This window comes from Neolamprologus brichardi, chromosome 13, assembly GCF_056152115.1.
Source record: "Neolamprologus brichardi isolate AB-2024 chromosome 13, ASM5615211v1, whole genome shotgun sequence".
In the NCBI taxonomy this organism is placed as follows: Eukaryota; Metazoa; Chordata; class Actinopteri; order Cichliformes; family Cichlidae; genus Neolamprologus; species Neolamprologus brichardi.
The window spans coordinates 24,959,632-24,972,400 of record NC_142116.1 but is presented as its reverse complement, the minus strand read 5'-3'; the positions used below and the strand labels follow the sequence as shown (position 1 = coordinate 24,972,400).

Below are 12,769 nucleotides of genomic sequence, written 5' to 3'. Positions count from 1 at the left end.
CCGCCCTGCAGAGGTTCAGCTTCCTGGCTGACAACCAGTCTCCCTCGGTCACGATCTGTCTCGCTGCAATTGGTCGGCGTGCCTAAAATAACCACCCAGCAGCACAGCTCCAGTGGATATACATGTATAGGGAACTACTATAATTAAACCATCCCTATGTGTCAGGACTCAGCCAAAGGCCATAGTCATTACACATCCAGGCATGGCCTTTCGTTATTGTAGGCTATGTTGGGTAGCTGGCTGAAATCCCTGCTATAATGAAAGCTCTGATACATGGAGGAGGACTCAAGCAGAGTTCAGCTCCACAGCTCGCCATAGGAATGACTGTGAAAACCTCACTTGTGGTCGAGACGCTGCTCTCTTTCAGAAGAGGGATCGCTGTGAACGAAGCTCACGAACTCACTCACCCTTTTGTCGATGTCATTGTGCTGCAGCTGAACGAAGCGAGCGCTGATGGCAGCGATGTAGCTCTGCTGATTGGAGAAGGCCACGCGGCCGGCTCCCTTTGGGTATTTGAGCTCTGGGTCCGTGTCGATGCCAGCATAGCAAACACCTCCGTACAGCCTGTCCATGATCATAGCCAGCTCCACTGCGGAGAAAGGAAGGGAAGAGAGGTGGGGGCGGGGAGAGAGATGATTAGTGCCGCAAACTCCTCTCGGGAGTTTCTGTGAGTTTGCAAGTTCTGAGTTTAGTTTGTTCTTCAAATTGAAAGCCTTCAGTTACGCTTGAAAAAGCAAAAGAAGTGTCTGACATAAAAATCTGCCCTGCTACACTACACATCAGAGCAGCAGTCTCAACTCAAGCTGCTGGTGTAATTAGCAGGGGGTCACATTGCAGACAAGCCAGCAATGTTTAGCCTAAGAAAAGAAAGACTGAGCCTTCCATTACACCATGAATTCTTAACGTGATGACCACTTGGCCTCCGTCCTGGAAACCCAAGTAGAGGATTGTTTTCTCACAGGAAGAACTTTCATTATAGCCTCCAGCCCCTGAGCTCCATGCCAGCCAATGTTATGAAGCCAATTTAGAGGCTCTGGGAGCTTGGTGGGGAAAAAAAAAAAAGATGTCCTCTCATTCATATTTCTGACTTACCTGCACGCAGGGGCCGTGGCACCCCCCCAACAAAGATGGTCTTGCGGGGATCCAGAGGCTGGGAGCCATCCATGACAAAGTCACTGTCGCTCAGGTTCCAGGGACGGATCTGGACCTTTGTGTAAAAGAAAAATGAAATGTTCCCACTTAGGAGTCATTGTGTGGTAAGCTGGTTGTGCATTTGGTTTTAACTAGATAGCAGTGTGGTATCAATCAATTATGTTAACTATACATTAGTTTAATCCAGAGTAAATTAGAAAGATAGTAGCCCACAATCTTCTACAAATCAATGGTCCACAGACCTCGTCTGAACAACACACCACACAGTTTATCTCAATACAAGTAAACTATATCTACATATATCACCATCTCTATATATCTCTATCTATAGATAGATATAGATATATATCTCTCTCTCTATATATATATATATAGATAGATATATATCTATATCTATTATAGATATATATCTATCTAGAGGATTGTTTTCTCACAGAACTTTCATTATAGCCTCCAGCCTCTGAGCTGGATATAGATATAGATATATATATCTATTAGGGGTGCAACGATACTCGTATCGATATTGAACCGTTCGATACAGTGCTTTCGGTTCGGTACGCATATGTATCGAACAATACAAATTTTTAATTTCTTTTATCAACTTTCCTTCTGACGGTGCTGTCTGTGTTGAGCGCTCAGTGGATCTGCGCTCGACAGTGCAGCCTAGGCGGAGTAGTCAAACGCAGATTCACTGAGTGCAGGGCAAGCTAGCGAGACAGAAGTTAAGCTCTCCTTGCAACATGGCAAATTGAACCTCCCCTACCCTCATTCAGATCTGGCGTTTGGAACTATTTTGGTTTTCATGTGACGAATGACCCTGATGGTAAGGGCGTCATGGACAAAAGTAAAACAGTATGTTGGATGTGCCACGCAATGCTCAATTACATTGGTGGGAACTACTGCGTTAGCACAGTTAGCTCGTTAACGTGTTGACGCCGTCCAGCCCCACGCACGGGGCGATCCGCGGTAGCTCGTTAACGGAGATTTGTCGTGTTGTGGCGTTAACGTCATTTCAACGAGATTAACGCTGACAGCACTAGTGGGAACACAACGAATATGACTGCACATTTACACCGACATCATCCTAGTGCAAAGACAAGTGGAAGCAGACAAAAACAACAAGCACGCATACAAACTTTACCCGAGTCATTTAGACAGCCGTTAGCACATGATTCTCCTTATGGGGACCTGATATGTTTAATATGCTGCTGAGAATATAGCCCAGAAGAAGCGTATAGTATAGCTTTTATTTTGGAAAGAGACATTTCTCTGTAATAAACTCTCTTTTCCAAAGATGAGTGATTTCTCGATCAGATAGATTTATTATTTTATCCCTTTGTTGTTTCAGCAACATTAAATTTAAAAACTCTACTTTTGAGGTAAAATATATATTTATAATTTTAATAAATGACAAATTAAAAAGGCATGAACACTTTTTTGTATCGAAAAAATATCGAACCAAACCGAACCGTGAATTTTGTGTATCGTTGCACCCCAATATCTATCTATAGATATATATCTCTCTATAGATATAGATAGATATAGATATATATCTATAGATAGATATAGATATATACACAGCTTAAAGTTACATAACTTATATTTTTTCCATATAGAATGTACACAGCTTAATGTTAGAAGCCAGAGAGTCTGTGCTAAAATAAGAAGGTTAACCAGCTAAACTTAAACACATAAACATGCTGGAATTGGCACTGAGAGCCAGACAGCATGCTAATTTTAGCAGTTGACTCAAAGCACTACTGTTAACCTCACAGGCCCACTAGCATGGCACTTGAATTTTTTTTTGGTGATCAACTGGACCCAGCACCAAATTTGGATTCAGGAGACAAACACCGTCTCTACTTTTAAGGTTGGGCTGAAATTTTTATAAATATTTAAAAAAAAAAAAAAAAAAAAGAGGGCTGCATTTGAATAAAAGACAGTGTGTCTTTTATTCCTTCCCACTGTCACCAAGAGCTTTCTAACAGGGTCTAAGGCGTCGTTTGATTGTTCAGGCTTTTTGTATATTTTAGAGTCTTTACCTTACAATATAAGGCACCGTTACACACTTGTTCTTGTGATTTGGCACTATATGAATAAAACAGAATCAACTTTTTTTTAAGAACCATGGGCATACTGTCTGGGCAATTTAAATAAGTGAACTCTCATTAATTCAAGAAAACACATGTACCCCAAGAAAATATGGAGGGAAATGTGGTAGCCATGTCAAAGTATGTTGCACCATTTCAAGAACTTTGTCTTAAACTTACTGGTTTGTCTTTGATTGTGGGACTGGATACACACAGGTAGAGTTTTCCATCTTCCTCAATGCAGGCATCAATCAGGGCCTGAACAGAAGATTCTTCCTGGAAAAGCAGGAAGGCATAGCCTAAAAAGGAAAAACAAAAACAGGGATTTTACAGGAAGGGAGAAAAAAAAAGAGTTTCCACAGAAACTACATTTCCTGTGTTTAATAGTCACAACCTTGTGACCATGACACTTTAAAGTCTGTCTTCAAGGCAAGAATTCGTGGATATCAGACTTTATTTTTTAAATACTGTGTCACAATCCCATGACTAAGCCCCATACTGTTTTCCTTTGAACTATTCATAGATTCAGACAAGCAGGGCTCCACGTGCACAGATGACCTTGCAGCCTGTTCTTCCATACTCATCAGCCTTGCATTCATATACGAGACATTCAGATGTTCCAGGCACCTTGCCGCCTGCACAGCCTCAGATTAAATGGCACGGAGTGCTTCACTCCTAAAGGAACCATGCAAAATTGATCAGCCTAACGCACTGCAGATCTTCCAGAGTCAGGTAGAGAGAGTTTGGTGATGTCTTTGAGAGGCAGAAAGAAAGAATGAGCAATTCAGACAGTCACTCTGTACTACTGAATTATTTAGCACGGAGAGCAGAGACCTCATCCAAGGTCAGAGCTATTAAGCCACTTCAGGCACCCAATTCAATAGGGTACATCCATCACGCGGTGCTACGGGGATAACGAGCAACAAAGATCTGATTTATAGGCTGAGCATCATGAGCGCCATATATTGAGAAAAGACAAAAAAAAGAAAACTTTTTTGACAGATGGATAATGAATACAGGATGCATGTCTGAAACTGATAAAGGTAAATATTCAGTGCAGCACATCAGTCAAAAAAAGGCAGGAGATAATGCCACACAGTCACCTCTGAATAACACTAACTTATTCATTTATTGCTCTATTTATGCCAGAAAGGACCCGGCAACACCTGTGGCACCCATGAGTCAGAGGAGTACGAGCTGCTGTCTGAGGAGTTTGAGTGGGTTTCTACCAGAGGACACTCCGACTCCAGTCACTTCAGCTATTGTGTATCTTTAAAGGCCATTTGTTCCAGTGAGAACCCAATTATCTTTGACATCGTATCAGCCTAACACGTATACATATGCAAAACCCAGTGACACACACTGACATGGACAAATGCATGAGTGGCAATGCGACTTTGATCTTTCAACATTTCTGAGTTGCTACAGTTTAGATAAGCAGAAACTGGAGGAGAAAAAAAAGAAGGTCTGACTCAGCAGACGCTGGGGTGTGTAGATGCATCTGCGTGCATGTATTAGGGAAGGGGGGATAAAAGCAATGCAAGAAAGAAAACGGCCGCCAGTCTCAAAGGTAAGTTGGGGAAAAAAGCAGGTGTGTAAGCAGATGCGCGTTTGTCCTTAGGAGAAAGGGTTTTTGTCGACTGAACGTGAGGCATGTGCCCTGATGCATGTGACGCGTCTCGCCATCGCAGTGATGTGGCACTGCTCTCCCTCTAGCAGTGATGACTACTGCATCTTCCTGACATCGGCCTCTACAGCAGCAGAAAACACTGCAGCAGATTTCCACGCAGTGGATGAAGCTTCAGCATTGTGATCTGATGACTCTGAAGAGCGAGAAAACTGTGACTGCGCAGAAAATACTGAAAAGAACCCAAAAGCAGCATTTTTGCAGAAGCCACCAAACACAAAACTGTGGTGGAACTTAAACTGGTCAGTAGATGGGAAGAAAAGTAGTCCTTCCCTGAACGCCACACTCAGGATCTGCAATACAGCATGTCTACCACTTTCATGGTGAAAACCTGAGTGTGTTTAAGAATTCACCTCGTACACTTGCAAGGTTCTCCGGGCACGTCTCTTTCAGTTTAAAACATCTGGCAACTGGGATTTTCGCCCGTTCTCCAAGGTGAAACTGCTCCGGCTCTTTCAAGTCAGATGAGTCGTACTGGTGTAAATCAGCATCTTCAAGTAATGCCACAGATTCTCAATTGCACTAAAGTTTGAGCTTTACCTTTAAACCACTCCAATGTGGGATTAGAGTTGTGTTTAAGGCCATTGTCCTGCTGATAACAGACACTCTTGGCCTTTCTGGCAGACTGAAACTGAAAAGTTATGCTTTATTGGGGATTTATGAATCAGTGGGCTACAATGTAACGTCAGACCCACCTGAAACCCTACGCTATGATCTAAAGCTATTTGATGTGCACCTCCCTAGAAAGATTCCCTGCACAAGTCTAAATCAGCTCTTAGTCTTGTCTGATCAGAAAACTTTTTCCAAACTGTTTCGGAAAATCTGCCACTTACCCATTCCAACTCCAAATGATTTTTACGTACTGGCAACCTTTCCATATAGATCCACTCCATGAAATGGACAGTTTAATGCTGATCTATGGACCGATACTCCCATCTCCACTGTGGAACTTTGCCACTATATCAGTATTACCTTTCGTATCCACGTTAAATCTCTGAGATATGGGTGAGATATTCTTTCCATGTTCTTTTAATAAAAGAGTCATTTGGCTCCGGTTTATACTACTAATCCACATGACCTCTGAAGTTAACTTGTTGGTATTGCATCTTATTTAGGGATTTACAAAGTAAATCAGATGAATCCATTAAGATTTATTTGTTCAAATCTTAATACAATTCCAGGTTAATTTCACTTCGAAATTCATCACTAAATGATGGGAGGTGGGGGGGAGAGTTTTCCAAGACACCCCAGATGATTTTTTTTTTCATTTCGTCTTCTGACAAATTCTTAAAAATGAGATATGTATTAACAGTATGTCAGTTAGATAAATATCAGATTTTGCTAGCACAGCAGCAGTACACAACATTAAGTCTCTGTATGCATCTAAGCTTTATGCAAATAACCCCAGGGGACCTCACTAATTAAAGGGTTTTAGCTGTTGGTTTTGCAGGCTAATAAGCTCAGCGGGGCTATGATGTGTTCCCCAACAACAAACTGTACCACTGTGAGCAAAACAATAATATCCACAATGCAAAACTAATTAAAATCAGCTGCTTGAAGCGACCAACTAATCTCTGTCTTTTTTGTAACTGGTCCTTACAGAGCTAACCCCCGTCTGCACCACACACAGGAAATGCAATCAGACATGACATAAAGAGGATTTTTGTGCATCACCATCTTCCTGCACGTGCCTCATCATCACCCGACATAAGACCCCCTGTCTCTGGGTTGCAGGCTTACATAAAGAGGGTTTGTCATTGGGAGAAATCATGTGGTTTAGTGCTGACATTCCCCCCTCGGAAGAGAGAAAAAAAAAAGGCAACTGCAGTCGTGCACAAGAGGGGGGGAGGCATGAAAAGGCAGAGCTAGCCAGCAGCTCATACAGTCTGAAGGAGGGAACAACGTGTTCCATGACCCAGGACAGAAGAGAGAGGCGGAGAGGGAGAAGGAGGAGGGGGAGAGGAGCAAGAGAGAGGGTTTTTTTTTTTAAAAAGTGAGAAAAGGTAGGAAGAGAAGGGAGAGAGGGCGCATGAATGGCTGCCTTACAAACGGAGAGTTTTAAAATAGCAGAGGCGGATGGGAAGCTCCTGCTTTAATGTGCCCGGTTAGGAAGTTGTAGAGTTGATGCAAAAGACCTAAAAGTGAGGCAGTCATTTCTATTTGCTACACCCCACTTTGCACTGCAACCAATACGTGAACTCCTGTCACATCATTACACCTGTCGGAGGGGAAAATCTCTCAGCAAACATCCCGTTAAAAAACCCTGCACATTCAAGACAATACGCAAACTTTATAGAGTCCTAAACTAGACCTCCGTGGTTGGACAGCTTCACCAGAATAAGAGCCTCATAATTCTACATGTCACGATCAAAATAATACTTCAGCCAAGGCTGCTTGTTAAAGTGGCCTGCGCAGATTCCCCTGGCCACTCTGTCCCCCTCCAACGCTCAGACATCTGAATGGTGCTGAGGATTTCTCTCTTTTTCCATCATCCTTGCGCAGTGCAGAGGCTTATGCCGCGGGAGGAGAGCACAGATCTGCATTGGCTCGTGCCTGAGATTTATAGGGCTTTGCTGCTGAGCTCCGAGCACTGTCTAGCGAGCGGGCTGGGGGTGGGTGGGGGGTGAGAATATGTACACCAGCAGCATTTCTTTCCTCCTATAGAGCGCAGTTAACAGACAAACAAAAGGCCCCCTCTTGGACAAACCGATGACTTCACGCAGGACCGAGTCTTTCCAGCAAAGGAAGCCAGCTGATTGACTCATGTGGAGAGAAAGTGTCACGTCAGTGGCAACAGAATGACATTTTGTGGAGTAAAACGAAAGACGTGAGCTGCTAGTTTGACCTTTTTGGGAGATTAGGTGGGAAGACTGATAACAATTTCATGTCTGCACAGCTAATATAAATACGCTAAAGTGCTGAGAAGTAGTTGGAACCTTTAGTAAAGTCACAACAGTCGTTGTTTTCAGCCGTCCATAGAAAACGAATGCCGACCTCTCTCTTATTTTTAAAGAACGGCTCCATAATGACTGCTCTCTGAACTAGTTTCTACTCAATCTGCTTTCGTATCTTTGAATTTGATAGCGTGAGCTCGGACTTTAAGCAGTGTGCCAACATCTTTCCACTGCTACATCAAAGTCATACAGTGCAATCCTATTCTGCCCATTATCTCATCAATTCAAAGTTATGTTGACTTTGCTGAAATCCAATCCGCGATGGCTAGATAAGCTGAGCGAGCGTGATCACAGTGTGCACCTCTCTGGCTTTAATGGGAACATTTAAATCCAGAGCTTATCATTAATACTCTCACAAACAGTGCTCTTGTGCACATACTTCAAAGACTTGGATGAGCTGCAAAGGATAGAAGATACTAAACCTCCATGTACGCTATATGTGCTGTGAGAGAGGAAAGGCTGTGACTCTGACACAAAATGTAACGAGACAGGCCGCTGACAGCAGGAGGAGGAGGAGAAGAATAAGTAGAGGGAGAGGAGGAGGAGGAGGGGGGCTTGGCTGGATGGATGAAGGGGGACACAAACATCTGCTCTCCTAAAAACAAATACAGGCCCCTGAGGCTCTGAAGCAATTGCAGAGTAGTCGGCGGTAGAGCAGAGGAGCGGCAAAGTGAAGCGTCGCTAATCATCTCAATTTGAGGAAGTCACTCATTGGATATAATCCCCACACGAGTGCGAGAAGATAAATCAAGCCCTGAGTATTGGCGTACCTCTGCAGCACTTCCCTGCTGCCATTATTTCAGCCTTTCAGCATTTAGATAAGGAGGGGGGTGTAGATGACATTCAAACAAGTCTGGCACAAGGTAACTACAGGATGCAGAGCAGTATGTTTGCAGTGCTCAGGCTATGCCATGCAAACAACAACCACCTTCCTCCTCCTCCTCCTGCTGTTTTTATCCCCGGTCACAGACAGAAATAGCTCCCTAACATTTGAAGCTCATTGCCAACAATAGTGATGACAGTGTTTAGGCGACAGGAGAGGGTGTGAGCGGCAGCCCCGCACTGACCAGAGCTTACTGTTCACACCCCCTCCCACAAACACGGCATCAAACAGGGATGTTCCATTTAGTTCATAAAAGCAAAATACCAGTATCGTATAAAGCTGTAAGAGCTTGCACGCTTAAGGGCATCATAAACACAAACATTTACCTTTTATCTATTTAAAAGTGTTATGTGGAACATCAGGCATGCAGCTAACTCAGTGCACCATTTGCGATGGTTTGGGGTCCTGTGTCTGGCCACCTGATAAATGCAAGTTAAGGAAGGTATGTCTGTCTTTAAAGAGCCAGATACTGCACTATAGTAACCAGTAGGTAAATGTGTCCTCTGGTACTGAGGATAGCATCCTAGATATCAATGTATAAATGATCTCCAGAATAAGGTGATAATTGAACAAACTAAAAAGGCCTCTTTAACATACCGTATTTTCTGCACTGTAAGGCGCACTTAAAATCCTTTATGATCAGCGTTGCTGCTTTACCACGTGTAATAATTAAGTTTAACATCCAGGCATCCATGAAAACAGAATTTATTCAATTTAACGGAGTTAGAAGTTAGCAGGAAGTTGGCTCGCTAGTTTCCACCTAAACATGATATAGCATGTTCTGACTGAGCGATTTCTGAAAAAATTAACACATACGGCTCTGCTATCACTCCCAAAATAAATAAAGACAGAAAATTAAAAAGCAGTGATGTTTGTAGGGTTACTGCAATTGGGCTAGCTGGTATATAATGATGTGCTATGTGATCGCTAGCGACATAGCTATGTTAGCATAACATAAACAGTGAAGCTGGAGGATGAATGCTAACGTTTTTCAACTCGAAAAAGTTAACGTGACTGTTCCCGATGGTTAGGGACAAATGCAATTGCATGGCAGGATGCTGTAACGGACCAAACTTCAGTTACGAGAACAACTGAGATAATCCATCCACAATATGAGGTTAGTCATTAATATACTGCAACAACATGGGAATAGAGCAGCTGCGAGATAATTCTACATTAATGGATCAATGGTACGGAAGTGGAGGAAGCAAGAAGAATGAGTTGAGTAAAGTTTGACTTATCTGACTGTTTTGTTTCCCTTAATGCACCTTATAATCCGGTGCGCCTTATTGTTCAAAAAATACGGTGAGTCTCTGAATCCACTGTAACTACAACAATATTCCTTCTCCATAAAAGTGCCATGAGAATAACATGGTAGTCAAAGTAACTTCAAACTCTTTAAGCATTTTTGATCAGATTTAACTGGTGATTCTATACATTTTCTCTGGTGACCAAAGAAACTAAAAATTACATTGAAATCTAAAACACATTAATGTGCTGTAATTCATGGCCAAAGTCTCAAAAACAGAGAGGCCAATAATAGACCCGTTACAGCATAGGAACAAAGAGCACATCTAGTTCATGTTTGTCCTTACTCCAACCCTCTCCTTGCACCAAGAGAGTGTTACCCAGCCCCTAAATTCAGTCTCGGCCACAATATGAGTCATCCCTGAACCAAAACACTTTCATAACTGTAGTCACATACTCCCGGCAGTTAAATGTGAATCAAGGCGGAAAGTGACAGCCATCTTCCATTCGGTCAAGCTTGGAAGGACGTTTAACACGGGGAAAAGGGCAGATGACCTCTTGACGCCAATCCCACATTTGTAAATCATTCGTCGCACAGCGAGATGCACACACACACACACACACACACACACACACACACACACACACACACACACACACACACACACACACACACACACACACACAAGTGTGTGTTCTTACTCTCACGCCCGGAGCCATTAGTGCTAAAATCTCTGTCACCAGGCATGTGTCCAAGCTCCCTCTGCCAGTTAATACAGAGAGTGTGATATAAACAGAATATTTTAGCCGTTTCTCTCTGAGTTTTGGGAGTGTGGTTTAAAATTAGAGCAAGAGATGAATTCTACACAGATCCCCAGTCCTACATGTCTCCTCCCCTTACATGGCGGCATCCTAAGCTCATTCATTCCCCTAAAAGGATGCTGCATTTTTCCCCCCGTGGTTTTGGATATTAGTAGACCCAAGCCTATTCAAAATAATCCTCCCAAGCTAAAAAAGAGAGGGGGATGTTGAAAAATGAGAGTGGGGGATAAATTGGCAGAGATTTTTGCAGGTCCTCCAGATGCAGCGTATTACCATCTGCCTATGGAATGTCAGTTATTTCCAGAGCGTCTTTAATAGCTTCCCTAATATGACACACTGTAGCTCCCAGGCCAGAGGGAGTGATGTAGAGGCTTTGAGGTGGGAGGCGCGACTCTGATCAGCTGCCAGAAAATGACACCCGAGAGCCTGTGCAGAAAGGCGAAAAACTTTCACACTCCTCAGGTGCTCACTCGAGCAAACACTTCTGGGTTTAAAACTCTTGGTGGCCAGTTATAGAGTCATTACACGCTGTATGTGTCTCTCTGTGCGATGCCTAAAGGTGGTTGCTAACATAAACAAACACCTCTGAGGTTGCCCAGCATGATCCGTGGATTCTGCGTAATACGAATCTTTGCAAAACTCCAAAATGGCGATGCACCTGAGGTGATATTTATTGGTCTACACTTTGATGTCTGATGGGAAAATAGAGATTATGGTATGAGAACCTACTATTACCTTTAGGGGGGAAGTAGGATTTACTCTCAGCTTTGTGGGGCCAGTCTACCACCAGGTGCCCATAGCGACGGAAACTGTTGGTGATTTCATCTGCGAAAATAAAGAAAAGACAAGAAGGAAACATGAAATTGAAAGATTCTCTCATGGTTGTTTCATGTAAAATGTATGTAAAGGAGTGTATGCAGAGCTGCTTTCTATTTTTTGCGCTATTCCTGCTGCAGTAGCATTAAACAGGAACAGAAGCCGAGCACATCCAATGTGCACTGGAAACTCATGCATTTTTCATTCTGGTTAGGGCAAAGTATTGTGCAACAACTCAGTAGTACATATGCTTGTTCACTATATGGACACAGACGAAAGAAAAAAAAAAAACACAAAATGGATACATAAAAGTAAATATCCCAAATTAATGACAGGTTGTTGTTAGGTCATAGATGTTAAAACATATAAATCACCATCATTAAAAGAGAAACCTGGGACTAAGAGACTAAAAAAATTAAATCAAAAGTAGATTAGATCAAATATGATAAGGATTGCAGTGTCCCCACCTCTCCCCTATAGAGCCAATCTGTAGCCGAAATGCAAAACATATCAACTAGTCGTTTTGTTGCAGTGATGCATGTGCACAACCGAGGCTGATGGTGACAAGGGTATCTAGGTTTTATTATGGTAAACATAAAGGTAAGTGCACCTGCTGTTTTTCTTGGTAAAAGCCCAAAGCCTTTAACCAAGATGGCTGCCAAGTGGTGAGAATCATGCTAAACTTGTTAAATGCTAGAGGCTAAACTAGCTTCACCAATGTTTAGCATTTGATCATGAAACAATATTTTCACTTCGACTTTGATAAATTGGTAAGATTCCTTTTCTTTTTTTTTAAAAAAAAAAAAAGTGATTTATTGGGTCTAAATATACGGCAAATTTAATTCTGCATTTTTACTGAACAGGGACTAAAATTCATACACTTAGCAGGTACCTTCTACGGGTCCATAAAATAATACATTGCGGGAAATGCATTCATTCATTTTCTCACAGGGAGTTTGATGGAAAGAGTGTGTGTACAATAAATATGATGATATGACTGGAAGCTAGTTAGCTTAGCTTAGCACAAAGACTAAAAACAAAAGACAAATGTTAGCCTTGCTGAATTCATTGTCTTTCTAGTCTCTTTGCTAAACTAGTTTTACAAACTGCTGGTGTT

At 42.5% G+C, this 12,769-nt stretch overlaps 1 protein-coding gene across 6 annotated transcripts in view; it reads right to left on the bottom strand.

The window, feature by feature from the left end:
• The window catches only part of cpeb3 (cytoplasmic polyadenylation element binding protein 3), a 43,204-nt gene that overhangs the window by 6,759 nt on the left and 23,676 nt on the right, over positions 1-12,769 (bottom strand). For all 6 annotated transcript variants that reach the window (XM_006799046.3, XM_006799047.3, XM_006799042.3 and 3 more), the window contains 4 exons: positions 11,572-11,661; positions 3,423-3,541; positions 1,093-1,207; positions 408-589 (listed from right to left, as the gene is read on the bottom strand). In XM_006799046.3, coding sequence (XP_006799109.1) covers positions 408-589; positions 1,093-1,207; positions 3,423-3,541; positions 11,572-11,661 — 506 coding nt within the window. The remainder of the gene's footprint in view (positions 1-407; positions 590-1,092; positions 1,208-3,422; positions 3,542-11,571; positions 11,662-12,769) is intronic.